The sequence below is a fragment of the Trematomus bernacchii genome, unplaced genomic scaffold, assembly GCF_902827165.1.
Source record: "Trematomus bernacchii unplaced genomic scaffold, fTreBer1.1, whole genome shotgun sequence".
In the NCBI taxonomy this organism is placed as follows: domain Eukaryota; kingdom Metazoa; phylum Chordata; class Actinopteri; order Perciformes; family Nototheniidae; genus Trematomus; species Trematomus bernacchii.
This window is the reverse complement of record NW_022988043.1, coordinates 5,455,440-5,481,313: the sequence shown is the minus strand read 5'-3', so window position 1 is coordinate 5,481,313 and position 25,874 is coordinate 5,455,440. Positions and strand designations below refer to the sequence as shown.

Below are 25,874 nucleotides of genomic sequence, written 5' to 3'. Positions count from 1 at the left end.
GTGTAAGGAAAATCGTCAAGGTGTTTTGGTTGACTGAGCCTTTCATCATTTAAAAATAGTGTTTTTAATTCTGGACCAGGTAAGGTACCTGTGTCGCAGCTGGTGCAGTGTTCAGGACCCTGGTCAGAGCACTCTTTGCAGGTGTGGTGACAGAGGTGGCACTGCCTCTCCATGGCATAACGCCCCAGCTGGCAGCGGATCACACAACTGCCATCATCGAAGAACCTAAAGGAGGGAAGGAGGTTAACAATGAACATGAAAAATCTGCCTCAGCCACTGAAATTAGTCAAATAAAATACATAATTTAGGTGCAACTGTTGTCCTTTTAAATAAGAAGCAGCACTAAATAGTAGGTACGTCTTAACGCAGTAATCAGTCCATTAAATGGCCATTATCAATTGGTTTTGTTTTAATCTGCTACTAGGTGAAGCAGGCCTCTTCTAACCCATATCTAGGAACTGATAACCACTAACTGATATTCAACTTAAAAATCTCCCAGTGGAAAATCAGTACTTATAGTGATTAACACTGTGCCGGTGGGGTTTCTCTAATAGCCTACGCTGTACTGACAAGATAAATAAGACTTCTTCTCTTTAATATGTGTTTGTATGTCAGAGGTTGTCACCGTGTTGCAGGGCAGCTGGAGCAGTCCTCTCTCTCCGGACCCGTGCACTGCAGGCAGGTCACAGAACAGAAGTGGCACGATCCATGTGTGCTCATGTACTGTCCTACAGACGGAGAGCAACTGTGAACAAATTCTGCCTCAAGTTCTTGTACAACAATTATAGAACCATCTTTTCAAGAGAGACCTATCCACAGTTTTCTTATAGAAATTGTCATTATTTGTTTACCAGCTGTGTTATGTGTTCACTTCCACACTTCTTTCTTTTTACTGGAGCGACTCGAGATGCTGTGATGTGCAGCAATTATAAGCAACAGTCAGTTGTTATTGTTTTGGTTTCATTGAAGGTCTAGCTCATTATCCTCTGGATTCTGACAGGTATATCTCCTTTTGTTGTCTTCTTCCTCTTGTCCTGTTCTCATACTGTGTGCAAATACACTTCACAGGTTCAAAAACATCCCTGAGAATGAAATGATTAAACATCATTTTAAAATGTCCGTGAAGCAGTAAGCATTCTTTCTAATAGTGCAATGTGTTTACAGTAAACAGAGATATGATGTAGATCTGATCCTTGTGAGCGAAGGTAAAGATTCCCAAAACAATTCAAGACTTTTTAAACAAATGTAAATTATGAGGGATTTTCAGAATGCAGTTACACAAACATGTTTCTATATATATATATATACATAGTGGCTTTAAGTTTGTTATTCTGCTGCCTTAAAGCAGAAAGCTCCTGCATGGCTTCAACCCTGTGTGGGCATCAGATGTTTTCTTAATTCTGAAGACATGAGGTTCAGGTGAACATACATTTAAGCCATCCCTGTGGAGATATGCAAAGATAATCTATCATATCATAGACATTACAAATGTATAATTTGCTTTTGTATTATTCAAGAATGAAATGGGCCTGTAGCCCACTGACCACCGCCTCCACTGTAGAGGATGTAGAAAACGTTCGTAGGTTTGGAGAAGTCGGAACGTTTTTGTTGCATAACGGAGCTATGAGGGCCAGAAATCTCAACACCTGGCGTAGCAATTGTTGAGTCACTGACATTTATCAAAAGCACTATCACTCCATAGATATTTCATCGTCATTGTGCAGTACGCAGCAGTAAAAGCATACTTATCGGACACATACATTATAAATAAACCCTCTCTACCAAATCATCTTTTTTCCCAGCCTCATGAATACACAAACATCGATCACAACCCCCCAGGTAACACATGATATTCTGTCGAAACAGTATGGAAAGTTTGTAAGCTATAGGTGTCTAAAGTTGCTAAAGAATCTAGCAAAAAGTTACAAACAAAAACGCAACCTTGAGCTTTACAAAGGTGACACAGGCATAAGGAAAGAGCTGTGTGGTTTTCTCTGTCTGTGTGTGTGTGTGTGTGTGTGTGTGTGCGTGCGTGTGTGAGCATCCTTCACGGCAGCAGCGAGGTTGTCTGTGCTCTCTGGCTTTCTGTGAAAAGCTCAATTGTTCCTTTTAAAACAAAAGAGCTTCTTTGTGTACAAACACAACAGGCGGTGGCTTCCCATTCAGTAGAGCTCTGCAGAAACCATTCAAACGGCCCCCGAATAAACACCGTCACTCTCCCTCACACACACACACATTTTCTCCCTGTCTTTCTGTTTGTCTCCCCCTCACTCACGCACACAAACAACCAAGGGAGCCAAGTTCTTTAGGGACGGAAAGCTGCACAACTCTACTCAGCAAAAGCAGACACTTTGGACTCCCACCGCCTAACAGAAAAAGAATGGTAGGGAAGAAAGAGCCTGTCACTCAGGGGGGTAAAACTTTCCCTCTGTTATGGACTGGGCTGACCTTGGGAGGACATTGACAGTCTACTCTGTCAGGAGAGAACAATCTGCTGGCAGACATCACACGGACATCCACCACATCTGGCCCTGCATCCCAATTCCATGGCTCTTCCACCTTCTGATACCTCGCTGTGAGAGCATATATATTAACTACATTCACCAGGTGGTCAAGAGAATATTAACCACATCATGAATCTGACAGTATGTATTACCACAGGGAAGGGTTCTTTCTACTTGTCCCGAGTTAAGTTGGATATGATTAATCCCCCTGAGGTAATTTGTCCTCAGTATTTCACCTATGCTAACTATTCAGTAACCCAATGCCTTGGTCAAGGGGAAAGTCAGGATTATTACCTAATAATTCCTTTTGGGTTGGGACAAAAATGACACACTGATGAACATGGAGCCACAGTGCAGCCCGCGCAGGAGTTACAGCAGGATGAACTAAGATTTCTCATGGCTGCCCACATGATTCAAATGCCAGGAGACTCCAAATGAGCTCTGGTGAAAACTCAAGCCATGACAAGAAGTGTACTTCGTAATTAACAAATTCAAAAGAATAAGGACGGGAAAAAAAACATGACTGAGTCTGGTAGGAATCCCAGAAGATTGTGAGGGATTATTCAAACAAATTAGAACAATAATTTGGGGTTTACCACACAAACTCCGTCATTGAAAATGTGTCTATCAATCTAGATACTGGTCACAGTTGTATATGTATATGCGATATACTGTAAGTGTATCAAGACTAGCATTGACAAATATATTTTGGGTTAAACTGCAATTACTCTGGGAAGTTGTTATCCATTTCCTCCAACAAGGCTGATTTTGGCCTTGGAGTTCTTTCTTCAAAATATGATTTGTACGATATTAAAAGCTGCAGTATTGAAAGAAAAGATAATGCAGAAAAACTGGAAAAGGGTTAACAAATCTAAGTGCTACATTCAAGTGTTGCACCTATAATGAAGCAGCAGCACCTGCTACTTCATTATAACAAGTAACATGTAATATGTGCAACTTGTATTTCATTAATCCAGTTGAGTGCTGAAAAACTAAATGTTTCTGAAGGCATTGATCTGAATTTCAATAATGATATTGCCATTCATAATAAAATAAAAAAGGAAGTGAGAGGTTGAACAAAAATATTTAAGGATGATTAAAACCGATTAAAACTCTGAAACATAATCAATGAAAACTAAAAACAAAAACATGAACAGATTAAACATTTTAATAAGAACACTTAAGTAAAAAAAAAAGATTTTCAAAACTAGGACTTTGAGTAACATTAATAATGCATTGTCACAGATATGTCACAGGTACACAATAAAAACAGCTTTTATACGAGGGGCGTGTGTGTGTGTGCCTCTACTACCACACAATCTAAAGTCAATTCAAGTCATCTTAAACAATGACCAGGAATACGTTTTTGTTAACCAAACAGGGGAGTCATCAATCTTTATTACAAATCATCAAGAACCATAACCAGTTGACAGTACAACAATTCATCTAATACTGTAAATGCTCAAGCTGCGGGTATGAAAACCCACAGAAATAGAATAAGAATCTTAAACATTATAACTGCTGCTCTTTATTAGAAACCAGCACCACCAGAATAACCTTTGAGTTTCACCAGGTAAGGTCCGGAGACAGACAGAAGGGAAACAGACAGTCTGTCGGCCTCAGCACATCTACAGTTTTAGCTCAATATGATTAAACATTTCAGGCACACGATGCCGTCAGTACACTTTTGGTTCAAATGTAATTACAAAAAAAAAAGATTTACTCAATGTTTATTTTCAGATTTCTCATGGGTTGACTGAAGCCAAATGTGTTTCCATATTGAACATTGCGCAAAATCCAATTTCTAAAATAACAGAGCAAAACGGTCACAGCTCTGATTTGCACCTCAGTCTGTGTGTCAGAGACCTTACCTGCACATGAAACATGGTAACGACAGAATATTTTCTGTGCCGTTCACTGTGTTGAAAGTGTAGAGCAATACTCGTTGATATGATTTGCCATTATATGGAATGACGAATAGTAGAAACTTCTAAAACTCTATTTTATTTGAGAACAGTAACATGTAGGGATGCACCGATACAGATCAAATATTACTATTGGACAAAATTCCCTTTTATGGGGGTTACATATGGCATCTGGGAAATCAAACAGACATATAAAACAATTGCAGTTCCCTGTAACAAATACGAGTTATATTTTAATTATTATATCCAGTGACAACAAAGTAATGATGGAGCTTCAAATTGTTCTGTCACAGTAATGGATGGCATCAATACTCAGTTTTGGGCAAATTTAAGAATCCAGGATCTGCATCATGAGTGAAAAATAGGCATCTGTGCATCCCTCGTACCACAAATTCATTACAACTCACTGCAGCGTTTCCTTCCCTGCAGAAAACTCCGGAAGGAATGACTATCGACTCGTCTTGTAGTACCTCTGGAATGAATCAATGCTGTCTGGGCTTACATTAAGAATTAATGGCATTCACTAACGCACACCAATAAAGACAAACACACACACACACACTTTTCAGTGGGCAGTTTGATGATTTTAAATAAACGAAATGAGGTGGTGATTTTGGTTGATAACGTGACATTGTTGCATCGAATTTCAAGTGGTGTCCGAGTTCATGTTTATTAGAGTATGTGTGAGCTACATATTCATATGTGTGTGTGTGTGTGTTTGTCTTCCCACTCCTACACAGCCAAAGTCAGCCCAGACAGACATTATTTTCACATTACCGAGTTAGCTTCTTTTTTTTTTTTCTTTGACATATATTTACAGGCAGAAAAACCAGGGCCTTTCCTACTGTATATTCACTTCCCATCTGTTTACCGTTAACACGGGAAAGATAGGAGGAAAGAAAGAGCCAAAAAAACTGCACACAGATGTATTCAGACGCTAAGTGGCTCCTGTTTTAAGCTATGCTTCCTACACTGGCAAAAAATAGAAGGTTCAATTATTTTGGCATCGATGCTTTGGTCACAAAATACCGACACTTTTATTATTTTGTTTGTTTTCACTTTTGTTTTCATTTGCTCGTTTGTTCTTGAAATAAGTCCCAGTCATTTTACACCCTGACCACGTGTGTGTGTCCCAGTACAGAAAAAGGTAGGTTTGTTGTAGTCCTGCCATCGCACCTCCGATGCAGTCCCTTTAAGAGGCACAGATTCTCTTATAAATTATGTGACTGTGAATGAGTGGGCAGGGGGGTTTGACAAGGAGGGGTGCCCCCTTTGCCCCCACGCCCCCCCCCTGCACTCCCTTTACGCCCAGTGAGTACGTCCCGTCAGCCCTTCTGCGAACACGTTCTGCAGCACAGCTGCTGCAGCACTTTCCTCTGGCAGAGATTGTTCTTTTTAACGAGCACACAGAAACTACCTTCCGCCCAAGATTCTTCATTTGCTTTCCCCAGACCAGGAAGAAGAGATAAGAAGGAGGGAGAGGGAAAACATGCACACACACATATACAAATGCATGTGGAAACACACACAAAAAACACACAGGGGAGAACCATTAGAAATGGTTGAATGGCAGGCAGAGCCGTATGATTGGTCAGGTGACAGGAAGAGTTTGTTCATCCAATCACAGGTGATGTTCATCGAGGTGGAAAAGTATTGTTGTCCAGCGGGGTGATTGTATCCACGTCGAGAGAGAGGTATACATGATCAAATTTGGGATTTGGGAGAACAACAGAGAAAAAGAGAGAGAAAAAACAAACGTCACAAAATTAGCAAATTGAAGATTTTTTAATTCACAACTTGTGTAATAAAGAAATCTTAAAGTGGACCACCAGTCTTTAAATGCTTAAAGCCAATTATTTCATTTATCAGCAGCACTGAAACATACCGCTTTGGTTTAGAAAGGTCGGAAACAGACTGGGTGTGCACTTTAAGTACTCATCATTAACAGAAAGGTCACACAGTAAAGACATTTTCCTCCTCAGAGCTTTCTGGCCATGGGTTCATTTTAAGTTAAAGGTCATGACTAGAGCAGCAAGTCGCACACTGTAGTAGAAGCCTTATAATTAGACCATCACCTCAGCTAGTTAGTGAGAAGCAGGAAGATTTACGCTTAAAGGTCTGTAAGCCAAACATGCATTATTCGGAAATGAAAGAAGGGAAAGAAATAGTTGAGTGAAATAAAGAAGGAGAAAGTAAATGCCTCAAGAAACGTTTCAGCCTATGCAGTCTGACTTTACCAGTAAATAACGGGAAAAGTGTTAGTTTGTGTTACAATAAAACAACAAGAATGTGAGTGTGTCTTCCCAGAGAGATGTTACATTAGTATATTTGCAAAAGACATTAAGTTAAAGAGCAAAAAAGGGCAAAGCAAGATCAGTCCACCCTTTGCCTCGAAACAGTTTGATGCAAGGAGTTAGTGCGATGCTCAAATAAAAATAAAAAGGTGAATGCTTCGCAGTTACTCAATAATTATACCTTCTGCTTTCATTTACATACACTTTGGGTCATTACATAATTGAATCTGGAGATGCAAATTAGTCTTGGGGAGATTTCAGATGTAAAACTTTGGCTCTTTGATTAGGATTGTTCAGACCAAAATGTGTGTACTTCTTCTAACATTCTCTGTCTCTGTCCATTCAATAATCTAACTGCTACAAGACCTTAAATGTTATCTCCAGACCATAGTAATGTATTGGGAAAATGCACTGCCTGTGAGAGGCAATGCAACAGGTATAAAGAGACACTTTGAGGTCATGTTGTAGCTAAGAAAGCTGACAACTCACCATCTTTGCAGATGGTGCTGACCACACAGGCTCCTGCCTCCAGATTGTATCCACTGACACAGCTGCTGCAGTTCCTCTCCCCGGGCCCCAGGCACTCGTAGCAGCTATGGTCACACCTGTCCATGGTTGTATGAAGAATGAGTTACTGTATGTCAAAGTCTATGCAGCACTATGCTGTACTCGCATATCCTCTTTGAAATGAGAACAGTTTTTTTAAGAATAATCGACTATCTTTCACTAGTTTTTGCCTTTATAGTTGTCTAATGTCATTCATTTTGTCCCTGCAGAGCTTTCACTTGTCTAATCTGCTTCTTTCCAATAAATGCTCAAAAAACATATAATTGTTGTCCTGGTGTACATCATAACTTGGAAGTGGATAAATAGTCAACGTACAAAAGAGCGGATAGCATAGAATATCCAAATCAAATGCTATGTTGTATTTACTTTAACATGACAAACCTCTGCACTATCTGCTTTATTCATCTAAGCTTTTCATTTATAAACTGTAGTTCAGTGTGTGTTGGTGAGTAGCTTTTACAAAGGACTGAAAGCAAATAATCCTTTAGAAGCAAAGGGTCAATTAAGGCAACAAAAAGCTATCATATTAAGCGTGAAAATGGGTTTTTATCAAAACGATTTAAGCAGGAGGTAACTAACAGCAAATGAAGCAATGTAAAAGGTCAAGTATGCAATAAATAGGTTGAGGTGGGAGAGAGAAAACAGGGAGGCAAGTTCACTCAAGGAAAGATAAGAAAAGCAGACAAGATGTCTGCCTGTGTGGAGGAGGTGGACTGTGGGTGGGATAGGAGGCAAAGCAGTCATCACACAGGAATACGAGCAGGTTAGCACGGTGAGGAGTGAAGCAACTTGACTGGGAAAACTGCTCACAGCTTTAAGATGGAATCAAGGGGCAGCTCAGCTTGTTTTAATAACATACATTAATCATTAAAACAATGAGAATCCAGTTCCTCAGATGAACATGCAACCATGTGTTAATAACAACTTAATGTTAAGGGGATTAAGTACAAATGCCATATGCAGAGAATGTTTTTAATGTGCCGACTCTGAGGACAAACAGATGAGACAGGATAGAAACATATCTGAAACATGAAGCATCACTAATATTGTGCAGATGAGCTCATTATGGGGTGAAATAGTCTCAATGATACAGATCATACCGTTTATCCTGCTGTTTTATTATTTCCTCACAGGTGTTGGACTTAACTTCAGAAAATGTTCTACTTTTATCAGTTATTATAAATATGAGCATGATCTTAAGTGGTCACATGCTTGCACATATCTAAGCAACCTCTGCATGAAAATATGTTCCTGCGTGCATGGCACTGTAGGGAGAAAAGATCATGCTGAAAGAAGTTAGTACATTTGCACTGATTTCCTTGTTTATCTTTGCTGACTGGAGATCTGCAGGGTCACTGAGGTGTTGGCAGGTGTGCTGACTTACTTCTTACAGGACCTCTGCAGCTGCCCGCTGTCTGAGGTCTGCTCTGACAGGTAGTACCCAGTGCTGCACGTCAACACACACCGCCAGTCCTCCAGTAAGTAGCCCTCTGCACACTTACTGCATGCTTCTATACCTGTGCCTGGAAAACACAGAGAACCACTTCAGGAATCTTGTTTCTAGTATTCATCATGTCTGCTAAACAACAAAAGAGCACACTGACCTAAATGATAAATATCAATTGTAGTAAATTGTATGACTTCCTACCTGCGCAGGTGGCACATGCCCGATGACAGGGCTCACAAGTCCTCCTGTGGCCGTTGTAATAAGTCCCGGGGTCACAGGTCATCTGACACTTGTTTCCTTGAAGGCTTAAGAGAGAAATAGAAAATAATTGACATTAAAATCCTAAATGTAAACACCAAGTAACCAAAGTAAGTAAAAGTTATAAATGTATCATTAATAAGCAACATACATTCCATACAGGCGGCAGGTGAGTTTCAAAAAAGTAAACATTTGTGAAAACACTTTAAAGTTTCCCCATCAGTTTTAAAACAGTCAAAGTTTGCCCGTTAAAAGCCAGCAGATACAGAGCAATTTACTTTCTGGGCAAGTATTTAGGAAGAAAAAAAAGAACTGCAGCAACATTAAATACACGTGGGCGTTCACAGCAGCTGGCCTTGCTCCTTTTAGCTGATGTACAGGAACTTCTGCAAGACTCAATTGTCTTTAAAAGGGAATTTGTTGTTATGAATAGTATATACAGAGATTAACATACATATATATTTGATCAGATGTAGAGGTCAGTTAGGAAGTAGATTTGGAGGATATTTAGTCGGCTCTCTGAAGTCACATTGAGGACAGGTTGGTGAGCTTGACGCGCTAAACTGAAAAACAGCTGGTCTGTGTTAGCTAACGTTTCCCAGAAACAATCTCGTCTGTTCCTCTCTTCGGCTCCTAACCGACCATGAATGGTGTACTCAATGGGAGACTGTGTGTGTGTGTGCGTGTGTGTGTGAGCATGTGTCTTTCTGTGGTCTCACTGGCATTAAGAGGAAATTATGGCTTACAAGTGTCCCCACCTCCACCTCCACCTCTGGCTACCCTGAACACTGAAAGCTGAGTTCAAAACCGCAATATGTTTTAAGCGCTTCACAAGTGTTTCCTTCATGACCTATCAGGAATTCCAGCACTTTGAAAAGCCCTATTCTTTGTCAGGTCAAGTGTAGTGGTGCGGTTTTGGAGAGGCTGCTGCAGAAGAGAACATTAAATGAACTGCAACATGTCTGGGTAACTGAAATGCTTACAGTATATCAGAGGTTCTTCAAAGTGAGGACCACAACTTAAAACAGCTCCACTTCTTGTGGGTCTCCGCATGATACGAGTATATGCAGGTTTTAATCAGCCTGGGTCACGGGGTAAAACTCTGTTTACCCAACACAAGGTCCCAAGTGGGACGCATTTGGGAAGCCCTGTGTCACCGGTTCATTCTGCGACCCTAAACCACAGGGCAGATGTGCTCGAATTAGCAACACTGTCTTCCTGCTGCGTTAGAGAGGATGAACACAAAAGGTTTTCATCCTGAAACCACAACACTGATATTGAAGCCAAATGAATGCCAGAAGTCAAAACCTGGGCTATTTGTGCTCGTGTGACAGAAGACTGACTGTCTTCATATGATTAATACCAGCAGGTCTTGTAACAACTGGCTCTCAGTTAGATTTCATTTTAAAGGCTTTTTCCTGGACAGCACACCACAGACACATGGACACAGAAACATTATTTTTATTTAATGGCTTGTTCAGATTTTCTGAGATATTAATGGTTGTCATCAACTTAGGCGATGTAATCACGATATCTAGATTTATTATTTCATCTTGAGGCAATTCCATTGACGAAAAATGCTCAGTTTGAATCAGACTGACGTCTCACATCAGAAAGGTGTGAGGAGGGGGGGGGTTGGACGCTGTACGCCTCAAAGACCACTTGATTTGAAGCAGACGGACGCCAAAGTGGCAACTTTTCTGCAGCAGTAAAGAGGCTATGTAATGATTTGAATGTGATTGCAGCATTTCTAACCATACCGTTAGTACGGTGTTTATAAGGTGTATAATCCAAAGTTAGGTAGCAGCAGACACAGCAAGACTTAAATCACTTTCTGTCAAGACACTCAAACGATCAACGCTATAAACTCTTTTTAGTGTGACTTGGGCGGTGCTCAGCGGCCTTTAACTCACCTCATCCCAGGTTTACATTCTGTGCAGATATTGAAGGAAGTGCACTTCTTACAGTTCTCTGGACATCTCCTGCAAATGTTGGAATCTGAAAGAGACCATCATAAACAGTGAGTAATAGGAACCAGAAGTCTGGCTGCATTTGAGATGAACAAAGGGAGCGGTGGAAGAAGACAACGATGAAGGAAAGGAAATGTCAAAAGGCTCGAGCTGCAGGGATGAAAAGTACATAGTAGTGTTGGTGAGGGAGGAGAGGAATATAGATGAATATTTCAAAAGGCAGACTCATGGCAATGAAAGGCTTTGACACAGTACACATGGACACTGCTGCCTTAAGCACTGATGAAGATTTATAAATAAGAATTGTGTATAAGGTGATTTATTATTCCTAGGGGAACTATTGAGTAGACTGTACTATTAATCAAGACTGTGAGGAAGCATTTGGACAGGTCGCAGTCAGATTTATGTGAAAAGAAAAGGCAATTTCGCTTTAGCTTTCATGAGAACTGGAGGTAAAGAATATAGCTGAAACGATGAGTTTATTATTAAAGTTAATAAAAAGATTAAAATAAAATGCGTCAACAATTTTCAGTCGTTATAGAAATTCAAAACAGTTTAGCTTCAGGGCCGAAGGTTGAATATCTTTGGATTTAAGACAGTTGGTTAAACAACACAAGCAAATCTAAAAACTCCAGCTATGGCCGTGGGACTGTTTGTGATTTAAAATGGACTTTTAACACAATGCTCTAATTTTCATTCTGTTGATACCACACATACAACATATTGCTTACATTACATGTTCATTCATTAGTCTGGCATATCCTTAATAAGAGTATTTTGACCTGTAATAAAATCATTACATGGAAGTGTCCATGCGTTGACAAAAGGCAGGAATTCACCTCGGCTTGCTGTCGGACTAACAAAGAGAAAATAAACTCCTTTAACACAACGCGGTACTCCGCAGTGCCAACATTTCAAAATAAAAAATATTCACTACATCTTGGCCCGTTGAAATGTTTTGATTGAACTTGGACTGGATCACATCAGATCTGCTGCCAGAGACTCCACGCTGCCAGGACTTACACCGTGTTGGCTGCCAACCAACATACATAATTATAAGATATACATAGTTTCAGTCTCTCATTTCTGCTTTACTCTCGGCCAGGCTGGCCCACGTCTTCAACATAAGACAAACCAGTAAGTATATACCAGCAGTAGATACTGAATGTAAACCCCTACTGCACTACTCTGTTTATTATAAACCCGAAAACAAGCTGACTTCTCGTGAACATTTCACTATGGATAAAAGGTTTTATCCTGACTTATTCCACTTTTGAATAAATCTACAAGCAGAAACTTTTCAGTCCTGATCGGTTCAGCAAGTGCATGATAATAAACAACCGGCTAGACATAACGTCAAGCTCACAGATGTTTCTATAAGTCCAGTTTGTTTACAGCAGTGCCAGTTACAGGACTACAGTTACAGTACGTTGTTATTCTAATTAATTATGAACTTTACAACTACTTGAGAATTGTATTCATTGGCAGCAAAAACAAATCATTGATGCTTTGAGTGATCATGGGCTGAGCCTGATTTTTGGTTGTAGGAGGCATTTTGCTGAAGCATCTCCAGAACTATTACGTTTTGTTAAGTCTACATGTTTGTTTATGAACTACAAGAAAACGGATGCAGTGAGAAAAGAAGACACAGCTTATTAAATCCCCGAATGGGAAGAAGGAAAGATGACAGAGTTTTGGGAATATTTTTTGGGCTGCATTATGTGCTATCAGGTGTGCATTAACTAGTTGAGAAGGTGTACATGGTGGAGCCAGTTGGGCCAGCAGGGAACTTACCAAGGTCGAGGTAGAAGCCGTCACCGCAGCTGGCGACACATGTGTTGAAGCCCTCGTTGAGGTGGAAACCAGTCCTGCATGTGGTGCACTGGTCGCTACGGCTACCAACGCAGGTCTCACACAACGAGGAGCACTTCTTGCAGCGCTTCCTGTCATCACGGAAAAAGCCACTGGGGCACTCGGACACACACATCCTGGAGAGGGGGATTGGAGGGAGAGAAAATGATGAGCACGAGGTGAAAGAAAGCGTGAACAAAGGCAAAAGTGGAACAAAAACAAAGGACAGCTTGTATTTCTTTATATATATTCAGTTTATGCTGTGCAACATAATAAAAACCAAATCATACTCAATGTTCCAAGATTAACACTCGCTATCACGCAGCTCAGTTTTATGTTAGCAGGCACAAAATGCAAAACATTATGTCAGACAAAAAACATGAGCCCCTTGAGTAAGGGTATTATGAGCATTATGTATTCTGTGCGATGATAAATATACGTTTAAGTGAAATATCATTTTATAGCACTGAAGCATAGTTATTTTTTCCACCCACTGTAAACCACAACTACTTTTTAATGTCCCAATAGCACATAATGAGTTAGGACAAGCAGAAGTAGAGGGACAAAGTGTGTGCGTGCCGGTGCTATATGGCGAACAGGTGTAACATCTGCTGGATAACTTCACAGCCCTCCGTCACCCCCTCATTTCAGCCTGAGGCTCCCTTCTGAGGTGAAAAAGACTCCAAAATCCTCAAGAACACAAAATACACACACACACACACACACACCTTAAGCCTCATTCACACACACTGCAGAGTTTTCTGCCAAGAAACACACACTGCATGTGTGAAACGAATAAGCCGCATGTGCACGTATAAACTGCCATGAGTTTGTCCTCCAGCTTCAGTACCATTTCTCTGCTGTCCTGAAATGATTAGTTAACTAATAAAGATTGTAAAAACACTTTAATGCACCGCCTACACCAAGGACACCACTAAATATGAGAACAACTTTAAACTGAATGTTCCTGACCACACTGTCCACAGATGGAAGTGGTTGAGACCTTGAAACCGTACAGACAGGAAATGATGGTTAAATACATTTAAACAGAACATTTCACGTTTTGTTTTTCAACATGAATTATTTTTGTATTTATTACCAAGATATTTGAATGTAGCTATTTCTTTTCTATAGGGCAAGAAACACAAGCAGTCAAGCAAACACCAGGTTTGTAAGTCACTTTTGGTGAAGGTGAAATTAAAAGTGTTTGTTAGATTTCATGCCAATAAAGCAGAGTGATCAATACATTCAAATGAATTGATACTTAAATATATATTCCAATACATGCGCCTAAAGACAGTCCTCAGTATGCTTTCCTGCTAAGAAGTCTACACGTCATCATTTCATTTACACGGAAGGTGTTACGTTTTAAATTATGTAAAAATAACGATACATATATATTTCTTTAAATTTAGAAGAAGAAAAAAACACCTGCATGTACAAATACAGAAAGGTCCAACCTACATAGTTTCAAGGAGCCACACAACTTTTAGTGAGTCTAGACCTTCAAACACATGTTGGGATGTAATTATCCGAACATTAAACACCACCACCATCCCTCCTCCTTCCTCCCACCACTCCCCCAATCTTTATTCATCAATTGCTCCCTGTGGTGGCAGAAAAGGGCAGCACACCTCTAAAGTGGGCTAATGATAAGGCAGCACACATGCTCCTGCACCTGCATCTGTTGTCCTTTTATTAGTGCAGAGACCCGCCGACACAAAGGCAATTACAACAGACTTTGATCCTAATGGGATCCTAAGGGCACACCTACACACAAACACACACACATGCACACACACACACACACACAAAGACATTCAAGGTCCCACACACAGACACTTACACACCTGTTAAAAGGGGGATGGGAGATACTGATCGTAACATGACAGAAAGGAAACAGCAACTCTGTTATCAGACTGAAAAGGTCAAATAATCAGGTCACCACCTGCGCTGTTTTCTTAACCTTTTTCACATTAAGCTCAACAAATAACAGGGGCAAGCAGTGACCTTTATGGTGGCAAAGGGGACATCTAAATTATCCTGAGCAAGGGAGTTCTTCAAAGAGGTTTTATTTTGTGACTTTCTGAACTTCAGAACAAAAGCTACAACTAACACATGGCATAAGGTCATGTAGTTGTGACGCATAAAAGAAAAATGGTACCGGGCATTGACTTGGTGCCTTTGAAATGTTGGCTCCTACTGTGGAAACTCTTAAAAAGCAGCATAAGACCTAACTGTTTACACATTGTTTCTCTGCCTTGTGTTTTCCTTTTGTCGTTAATTGAGACAACTGATCTAGAAGGTGCTCGAACACATTTGAGCATTTGCCACCTTGCTGTTCAACAGCATCAGAAAGGTTGCTTGCTTGTTGCGTTTCCTACTCTTCATAGAACCATCTACTGTATATCCACATAATTACCCAAGTATGTTTATTTTGTATCAACATGTCAAGAAGACTTAGTCATTTTGTTACATAGAAAAACATGCAAAGTAAGTTTCATTTTAAATTAAGATTATTAAGTTCATGTTGTTACCCAAAAGCATGAACAAACTGAAAAACAGCTTTTAGCTGATTAAATCCAGTTATTGTTGGATTCGGTATGCAAAGACTCTTTCACTTTCTGACTGAGACCCTCGGCTAATATTGATCCCTTTCTTCATGTGGCTGTCTCTGAACTCCCAGAGGACTTCACATTCTTTAAAACAATCAAGAGAAAAACAAGAATCTGTTTAATAAACGTATGAGCCAGATGTTTCTTCTATCTGAAGCATCGTAGCTCAGGTGCCCTTTTTAATTTAATAGAGGAAAATTGGATCTGGTGAAGTCCACAGAGAAATAGCTTTTATATCTTAATGTATTCTTTGAGGATCTATAAACTGTCTATAAACATGAGGGAGTCCACATTTAGGAATAACACTTACATTTTGCTATCCACAAACTAAATATGTACAATACATTAAGTGTATTGATTCACTCCTTCACTTAATTCACACTTTATATACGCGAGTACACAACCTTACCATACGATGGATAGTCAATTTAACCTGGTAAAACTTGAGGTGTTTGATGTTATACGAATATAAAATGGTTATGTTGTATCTTGAAACCATTTAAAGAAAATACTACAAAATAACTTCAAAACAATGGTGTTGTTTCTTGTTTTAATGTGGAGTTTTTTAAGTTTTTATGTCATAAAAAAAGTATTTTTATTACAATAAACGTTCATGTTGTAACGTGATACAGATCCATTTTCTATTTTTGGCATGGCAGCAATATACAGTCATAATGTCTTAATTTATATCATGTTGATATTACTGACCTGGTGTTGTTCTTGAACTTGAGGAAGTAGTGGAGGCAGTTGATGCAGTTATGGGGTCCAGGACCTTCACAGCCGTTCTCGTTGCATTCAGAGTCACAGGGGCCTGCAGGAAAATACACGTTACCAACAGCGTAAGAAGACCATGAACGTAAGGTTTTACAATCTAATAAATCTTGGTCCATATTATCTTTACAGAATTATTGATTACATTATATTGCACATTTTTAAATACCCTTATTCCTTTCTGCGGCAGTATAACCTGGCACCATTGTGACCGGACATTAAAAACACAGCTTCCATAGACTCATGTTACATTGTGATGCTGCTACTGTGGCGCCACTGTCTGTGTACAGATTTATCACGTACCGATGTACTCCTCTGTGAGCTCCTCCTCGGTGGGCCCCACCATCTCTGCGGAGCGGGTCTTCTCGCTGCGCAGAGAGTACGGGTGCACAGATGTGCCGTACAGCACCAGGGACCACTCCTTCAGCTTGCCTGAGGAAACAGAATCATTGTAAGAGTCTCGGACACAGATCCACTTTAGTCCATCAAGCAGCTGAATTTGATATTTGATGTGAATATTTAATACAGAGAGTTGTTTTAAAAAACAACAACAACTGATCTTCCGATCACCTAGTTTCCGTTCCGTTGTTATGTAAATTTGGGGACAGCAGTTCAGCCATCTTTAACCTTTTTCTAAATTCCTTTATATTTTCAGCTACCCCAAGTAGATTACATTATAATACACGAGAGAACTACGCAGAAGTGACATGGGAGGATGGTGACCGACATAACAGCTTTTTAGCAACTGTTACTCTCCATTTGAGACTTTATTATGCTGTTAAATTAGTGGGTCATTTGAGCCGTTAAGTTCACTGCCTCCAGAGAAACATGTGTGCTCATGCTTCTCCTACACCCCGCATAAAACCATCTCCTGTGTCCTCTATTTCCACCATGTCTTTAAATTCAATCATATAAAAAAATTATATTTTATGAATTTAAAAAAAGAGCACCGATGTCATACCAGGCACTTTCTGGCTGCGGAGTTGAGAAGGTGAATCGTAGATCTCTAGGACCCAGTCGCCGGCCGCCTTCTCCCCCCAGCAGTGGGTGGTCATAAACTCCCAGTTCTTAAAACCCTCCATGGAGTGATCAAACAACCTGCACATCAAAACACATGCAGGCAAACACACACACACACACACAAAGAATCACACAGAAGATATCAGATGGGGAAACAGCTTGAGTACCGCAAATACTTGAACAAACAATCTCAACCACTCAACCAACAGTGTCTAATGAGCCATGGGCAAACATTACATGACTGTGGTTTATTTGAGGTGAATAAGCCCAAGGTAATGTACAGCCAGACATACACTTAGAATCAAATTGCCTAAAAGTTACAACATTTTCGCTCTTTCAGCATAGATAGCTATTCCACATTTTAATAAAATAATGCTTATGTATTTAAATACAATAAAACACATCTAATTTAGCTTCTGTAAGTATTTTAAATTTAAAAAGCACCTTGACTTATTTTAACCCAAAGCAAATCATTTTTTCTACCCTTACTTCTTCTTTTTTTAAATATACCCAAACACCGGTTATTCTTTTTAAATACAACACACGGACATAAGATGGTCATTTTTATTTTGCATTGTCTTGCCTGTTTATGTGGTATTACAGTGCAGATAAAATCTCACTATGCGTTTCTTTACCTGTTGGCGAGCAGCTGAGATTTGGTCCCTGAGGGTGAGGTCAGATTGATTGACAGGTCCCCACGGCGAGGGTGTGTGATTGTAATACGGACGACCACGTGCTCCAGGTAGATCACATGATGGTTGGGGTTGTCATTGCATCCGGTTGCCTTGTACACTGACCGAACAACGTGCTCTGGTCGGATAGTTCTGCGGGAAGAGATGGGACCAAACATAAGACATGGGGAGAAAAAACTGAAATATCCACAGTTTGGTATTCCTGGGAGAATTGAATGTTAAACATGTGATCAATGTAGTCCGAAATCAATTGTATTGATATGTCCACTGATGAAAACAAGAATGACACACCAAAATCAGCTCCATTGACTTAAGGCTGGGGAAAACATGACAAATCTATGGATAATGAGAATCACTAATACATTTCATTTTTAGCAAAAATCATCAGGGACAAATCACATAAGATACTCGAGAGAACTCTGATTACAATTCAGGATATATATTAATCTTTCAAAATTAAATCTTTTTTCCTTTTAAGTAAGTAATGATTTTGGTTGCAACAAAAAATTATTTTCACATCGATTTATTTGCAGGTTAATTTATTGGTGATTGTTTGTTCTGTGAAATGTAAGAAAATGGTGAATGGTTCTTGAGTCCCAGGGTTTAGCTGCTGAAGTTAACTCTGTGTTCCCTCAGCCGTAACGTCTGTTTTCTCTACCAGGGAGAGAGGTTGGGACGGTGGCTGCCTCCCAACTCTGACACATTCAGTCAAGCCTCACCAAGAATTCTGCTAGTGGCTGAAACAACACTCAGTATCACGTTTGAATACACTGAGGATTCCCTAAAAGCAATCAGGTGTACTTTGATTCAGCCTCCCTCACAAAACCAAGAGGATATTAAGGTTTTCCATTTCAACCGGCCAAAGAAACCAAGAAGCATGAGCATGATAAGAGAGACCAAGAACATTATCTGTTCTGTCTGCTATGCACAGCTTAGCGGCAGAAAAATCACCAGACAGCCAACCCAAACAGCTGATGACCCCTTGAATAACTTCTGTGGTATGATCTAATATAACAGCGGCACAATGACAAACAGTGAAAACATGGACAGGTCCAGTTTTGTTTTTTTATAGCAGAGCCATGACAACATAATACCTCACAGAAGCACTGAATTGAATGCAGGGTCTGTTCGCTGGAAACTTGAACAGAGCTGGTGAATTACACTTGCTAGCCAAATTGCATATAAAACTAATTACTATAATTATTTTTTGTATGGTAGAGTGTTGAAATTATTGCCAGTGACTTGGGCCGTTTGATCCTGTATTGGAAACGGTTTCATTATATACCCTGTTGTCAGGGTTACAATGAAAGTGATGACATGTTTAGGGCCTGATACAGCACAGATGTCTATCATTAAAAAGGGAAAATTACCACAAGACAATTATCGGCTGGTTAAGACCGCCATAAGCTGTTGCAATGAACATTACGTTTCTTTCTGGGATCAACATATTACTCAAACTTGGCTTAAGGATTAACTGAGACAAAGAGCAATACAAGGGTGTATTCAAAAACTAAGTTTTCCCTTTTGCGATTCAGACCAAGTGTTGCCAATACCCAGAGGGAGTTCAACTACAGTCATAAATACCAGGTCTGAAATTATGAGAAAGCGATTGTGTTTATTGTCTGCGCAGTCTATCGATTATTTATTAAAGGTAAATATGTCAATTTGTTTGTGAAAGGCCAAAACTGGCAAGCAAGATGCACCTCATGACTTCCATTGAGGAGTGTATTTAAAAAGTATTCATTTTAAACTGCTAAGATGGATGAGACAAACTCGTCTGTTTCAATAAAATCACCAAATTAGTATTTAATAGGTCAAATTGGTGTATTGTTATTAAAAGCAGATTGTTATTAATACAAATTGTTATTTCCAATGACCAGAAGTTATTTTCACAACCTATAACAATTTCTTCATCTGTCCTTTGACTCCATCTGTCATCACTTTCATAATTCTTCAGGGACAAATAGTCAATAGAAACACTTAAACATTAAAACAAGTAAATTGCTTGAGATCCAGCAGACATGATGGAATGAATAGCCGAGAGAGAAAACACAGATTGTCCATCGTAAGTGCTCGATGATGGTTTGGAAGGCGGACAGCAGTAATAGCTGGGGAGTATCGGACTGATATCACAGTTCTGGCTTCTCCATAACACAACACAGATAAATAAACCGTACGCATGGGAGTGAGCGGAGCAGATGCACAGCTGAGTAACAGCAGCCTGCACTCAGATCAGCCAGTTTTCCAAGTGGATTGAGGCGAGCGATTGCCGACAGACATTACCGAACGCAGTCAGAGGGGCCAGCCAGAGGGTGTGTGGGAACACAGCAGTGAGGTGAGGGCTGCACTTGTGTAGCAAGTTAGGGGCACAGAAAAAGACTACACACACACGTGCAGATGAACCAACAGAGAAAAAGAGTTGCATATCGACCTTGTAACAAAACACATCTATAACAAGATGTTCGATGTTCGTGATCCAAGTGAGCACACAGATGTTTATACATAAACTTGTGAAATAAAGTGGTTTCAGACTTTTGGGGTAGTTTTGTACTGTGCTGCACACTGAACTTTCATAACCTTTGCCTTTGTTCCAAAAACTAAATCAATCCATGTCCAGGTGATTGCCTACTTCTACTTCTTTGCAGGCCTGTCATTTAATTTTGCCGGGGGTGATTCTGTTTATGAACAAGGCTTAAGCTACTGGCCAAATGTGTTACTGACCATGTCACACACAACCCTAAGGCTGCTCATAAATTCTCTGCACATGGAAAAAGAAAGCTAAAAAGACGGTCTTGGTTTTATTTATTTCATGCAACGACACTGGTAATCTCTCCATGAGCCAACACAAATTACACAAGTACTGAGGTCTGAGCATGACTGCTTCTGACACAAGCCGGACTTTACATAAGCCCCATGAGGACTGACTTGTTCACTGGAGCAGAACAGACAGAATGACACTGATAATGCTGCAGTCGCTAGACACCGAGCCTGAGACTGAAAGCTAACCAGTTCAGGGCCCAAGTTCAGCCAGCCTAACACAGAACAGAGCTCCGGCTTCCAGCTGCATCAAGAATAACAAGCTGTGTGTGTGTGTGTGTGTGTGCGTGTGCGTGTGTGTGTGTGTGTGTGCGCGTAGTAAAGGTCTTATGTGAGAATCACCCTGCCAGAACTAATGCTTGGCCCCTATCAAGGTACAACCTTCACAACTGCAATCCCAAACACATGCCGGTGCATAAGACACAAAAATGAGAGGAAAAGGAGAGCTCTTTTGTCATTTCTGCCGATCTGTTGGACTAAAGAATGACTGAAGCAGCAGAGAATCATGATAGTTGTTAAAGTAAACTCAAGACCTACCTTTTTAGCCTCGCTCTTAATTGAGATTAATGTATTTATCCGTCTTACTTTGTATTGTATTTGACCTTTGTTTGTCTTTTATTTGAGCGTTATTTGTTTATCTGTCTAATAATTTATTGTCTTTGATCTTTTTAGTCTTACCTTCAATTAAACTTTATTAATTTACCTTTTATTTTTTCATTGCATTGGAGCCTTTAGTTTAGCTTTTAACTGAGCTTTATTTTTTTGATCTGTCAATGTATGTAGGTGTTAAGTCTGTTTTGCTTCTTGGTTCATACTAACTTGGTGTATATTTGTATCCGTCTTATTCTGCCTCTGGTGTTTTCTCTCTGTACATTAAGGAATAGCCTTTATGTAGGTCATGATTCTGTTTTTATTGAATGTTGTTATTGTTTAGTGCTATATTAAAAAGCAAAATATATAACACATAAAAAGTAAATATGATAATGGGCATTGTATTGTTGTGTATAGCACTTTGTGTTGCATTACACTTAAAAAATGTGCTAAACAAATGAAGCATGATTTGTTGGATAGCCATCCATTATTGAAGTACAGCGGATGATTCCCAGAATGATTGGTTCGAGGAACCCCTTCCCCCTTTAACCAAGTGAGTTTTAGTGTGGAAGAACCTGCAAATCGAGATCTAACAATGACATTTTGGTGAAATGTCTGCTTGTCCATATCTTTTCAGAAATGTTGAAAATGCTAAAGCAGACTGATGGTTCTCTGGGTTTTAAGAGGAACACGCACACTTTAAAATCAATACTTGTTATTAGCAGGCTAGGTCAGGACATGTCTGTGTTTGTTTGTTTTACCTTATTTGTCGGTCTGCGGTCTCCACACAGACGTGCTGACTGGGAACGTGCGTCCATCGCTCCGCCTCCATCACCATCGCCTCAGCGTCCATCAGACCGAAGCCGTACAGGTGGCTTACTGTGGGAAACAAAGAGAAGTCACAGCTGAACAGACTGCCAACTCTACTGTCACTCATTAAAATGATGGTTTATCAAAAAGAGATTGTTTACACTACAAACTCCTTAAGGAATATTCATAGTAAAGACTTTTATCTCTTGGTTATTACATTAAAATGTGACCAAAAGGCATTCAGAGCATCAATTGTTTTAATATTCTGAACAGGCGGATGAAAATACTGAGGATATTTAGGCATTACTCAAAACATTGTAAACAAAGATCGAACATCAGCAAAGTAATGGATATAGCAGCCGAAAACATGCTTTCCTCCGATACTTCTCCCTCCTGTCTTTCCTGTTCTGTTCCTCTTTAGTTCCCCTTTTACAAAAAAAAATCTGAAAATCTCCAGGAACACTGGGCCTGCAGCCCGGCTGACCTCAAGGTCTCACTGTGTTGGTTTCTCTCCCTCACACACACACACACACACACAAACAGGCCCGTATGCACAGGTTTGCAAACACACTAAAATATGCACTTAAATGTACAAACAGCAAACACAACAAGCACTCTGACAGATGGCGGCTAGTGATGCAGTAGTGAAGGTAGAAAAAGAATAGGAAACTGCTCATCATCATCATCACTGGAAAAAACTTCAGGAGTAAAAAATACTGCATCTAGAGTTCTCTTTAACTGTTTTGTGTCTTTCAAACACACTACACCCCACTATGAATCTTAAATGCAACCATTGCAATTTAATCTATATAGATCTAAAGATAAACTGATAGAATGAAGTTGCAAAAAACGTTTGAGTATTTTAAAGATAGTTTTGTGTAGAATTGCTATAAAGATATTATGATTCTAGGTTGAGAAAAGTGGTGTGTGTGTGTGTGTGTGAGTGTGTGTGTGAGTGTGTGTGTGTACCATTATAACCAGCAGCATTTGTCTTCCAGTCAGGGGCGCTTAGATGTCCAGCTCTAGATGTCTTTACAATTATGTGCTGAACATCTCTCCATGAGAGACGGGCACTACAGTGGAAAAAACACACACACACAATTACATTAGGAAGACATAAGTGAGCAAGAACAAAGTCACATTAAGAAATGCTTTTTCTGCGCGTTAACTTAAGCACACATACATTTAAAGCAAGACTGATGATTTAAATTAAGTCATTAGGCACAAAATCTTCCTTATGATGTAAATTCAGACATGAGCAAGAAGGAGGATAGATAGATGAAGGAGGAACATTAAAAGAGTAGGATAAAAGGTGAAAGAGGTTAACAGCTTAAATGTATAACAAGGTAAATAAAACATAGTAATAAACAGTAGGTGGAAGATTACTGAGAGAGAAAATTACAGAGAGGCATAGATGGAGCGCATAGATGCCCATTCATCCGTCACTAGTCTCTCAGATCTCACGTGAGATCCATTACGAGATGGCAGCCATGTGCCTCGACTGCTTTGATGTCCAAATGCTACATTAAAAGGAAAAACCAGTAAGAAGTGGGTCACCAAGTTTCCTGGGATTCCCTTCCATCTCATATGCCGACCAGATGCTCTTTTCCCTCCCATCATGTCACTCCCTCCCATCCCAGACCTCCACAATCTGCACTACTCTGCATCGGTTTACATAAAACTAGTTTTTAAAGTTTAAACACTGCGATTTTAGAAAATGCACACTAGAGTCAATGGGTGCAAGGTTGGTTTTTGTACACATTAGCTGTCAAATCATTCTTGGATTTTAATTAAAATAATCAAATTAACTTTTGGAGTTATCCAGGTTATATTTAAGACAAACTGCTTTTTGATGTCAACAGTAATTAAGACATAACAAAGTCTGTAACACGTTCAAGATTAACTCATGGCCTGAATTCATAATCAAATCCAACTGAATACATAGATTGAATTGATGCAAAAAATATCAATAGCACAGTTACTCGTAGAAATTCAGCATAATTAATGTTCGGATCAATATTAATAGGCTTAGCTGCCACTGTGTGATTATGGTTCCATACATGTTTTATGGTCATTAATTAAAAGTAACTTTGGCAACGTTATCTAGGCCACCACAGTCTCCCATAAACAAGCCAATGCTAATTAATGGAGTAGCATGCATACTGGGAGAAACCAGCAGCAGATCAGTGTGCCCAATATAGGTTACTTGGTGCTTGTGTAATTATGGAAAAACACACATGGGTAATTTGCACAGAAAAAGCTAAATGGGATGTATAAGAGAAAAATTAAGAAGCAAAATGACAATAGTCCATCTTTGTCTTAACTTGATCGGTCTGTAAGATTACCCACTAAACTATAGTCTGCTTTTTTAACACAAAAATCTACCTCTCTAGATGAATATTTAAATTTGACAAATGTAGAGGAAATCAAACTTCTTTTTAGCTGCGTTGGTTGCTTACAAGCTCCCAGTAAATGAGATTCTTATCCCTACTCGTCTATGTTTATCCCTCCTGATTTCCTCACTGAAGTCCCCTGTCTCCATTTTCACTTTTCCTATTTCTTCACTATGGACAAAGGGAAAGGGGAAAGAAAGGAACGTTTCTGAACCTCAAAAGCGTTGCCACTTGCCGTGCTAGACTGACGCTCATAAAAGGGATACATCACGGGCTGACTTAAAACATATTAAACTTGGCAAAATGGCAGAGAACAGAGCATGGGACACTTTTTTAAGTAGGGAAGGGAAAAGACCTGGCAATATAAAGTTTAAAGAAGTCTAGCGTAATGGCGTCTCCACAAGTTTATCAAAGAGTTTCCTCGCTTTCATTCACCAGATAAAAGCAGATACGATCGGTATCGCACAGAGTTTGTCTAAACGTTTTCCCTCACGCTCTTTCATCCGCTTCGCCCACATGTGGATGCATGCAAGTGTATCTATGTTCGAAAGCCAATGAAAGGTTAGAAGGCAAGGAAAATTGTTCGCATTTAAAAAAGAAAAATCTCATGATGGAGGTGGAGGCATCGCATGCATGACAGAGAAGACACGAGAGCTAGCAGAAAAGAAAAAGCAGACAGGCAAGAAGCACCGTGTGATAATCTTGTTGAGGAAACAGGCTTATGTTCACAGCACTGCCTGGAAACCGAGAATATTTTCAACTGGGGAGGATTTGGATTGGATTATCTGGGTTAAATGAAGTGACCTCTTCTAACTGAGCCGCTCAACATGTGATGATGAGGTAAAGCCCAATTCAGAGTCTCTGCACCTGTACTGCACTCTTCCAATTAATTCATTTAACACAAATGAAGCACATCAACACGTTTTTATAAAGGGTGGGGAAGGGATCTCTGGTCTCTCACACTAAACATCAACCAAGGACAATCAAATAAATAGCTAATTGAAAATAAAATCTTGAAAAGAAGTCTTACTTTTCAAATGGTCTTAACTTATATCACAGTACACACTTTGAAAGTTGGCACATTTGACAGAAATGTTTATCATGAAAGGATCTGGCGCCAAAATGTCTATTGGTAGCACAATCATGTTCTAAGCATTAAATCAACAAGAAATTAGGAGAATTGGGTTTTAAATTATCATCACACCTTTTCCGCAATAATGATGACATCACTATCCAGGGGATTGTGTTTAAAATAACAGATTTATCTTAAGACAACCATTAATACATCTGTTGCCTTTAAACTGAAACACTTGTTTAAGAACACACACTAACCAGGAACATACAGTAGT

General features: G+C 39.6%; 1 protein-coding gene across 3 annotated transcripts in view; it reads right to left on the bottom strand.

Annotated features, from left to right (window-relative positions):
• The window catches only part of pcsk5b (proprotein convertase subtilisin/kexin type 5b), a 67,891-nt gene that overhangs the window by 15,773 nt on the left and 26,244 nt on the right, over positions 1 to 25,874 (bottom strand). For 2 of the 3 annotated variants that reach the window (XM_034118093.1, XM_034118094.1), the window contains exons 10-22: positions 23,102 to 23,205; positions 22,084 to 22,201; positions 17,858 to 18,046; positions 17,164 to 17,300; positions 16,506 to 16,634; positions 16,140 to 16,242; positions 12,760 to 12,953; positions 10,909 to 10,993; positions 8,939 to 9,042; positions 8,675 to 8,813; positions 7,213 to 7,328; positions 626 to 728; positions 89 to 225 (exon numbers count right to left, since the gene is read on the bottom strand). In XM_034118093.1, coding sequence (XP_033973984.1) covers positions 89 to 225; positions 626 to 728; positions 7,213 to 7,328; positions 8,675 to 8,813; positions 8,939 to 9,042; positions 10,909 to 10,993; positions 12,760 to 12,953; positions 16,140 to 16,242; positions 16,506 to 16,634; positions 17,164 to 17,300; positions 17,858 to 18,046; positions 22,084 to 22,201; positions 23,102 to 23,205 — 1,658 coding nt within the window. Of the gene's footprint in view, positions 1 to 88; positions 226 to 625; positions 729 to 3,656; positions 5,871 to 7,212; positions 7,329 to 8,674; positions 8,814 to 8,938; positions 9,043 to 10,908; positions 10,994 to 12,759; positions 12,954 to 16,139; positions 16,243 to 16,505; positions 16,635 to 17,163; positions 17,301 to 17,857; positions 18,047 to 22,083; positions 22,202 to 23,101; positions 23,206 to 25,874 lie in introns of those variants that run through there. The other variant, XM_034118095.1, reaches the window with a different exon arrangement.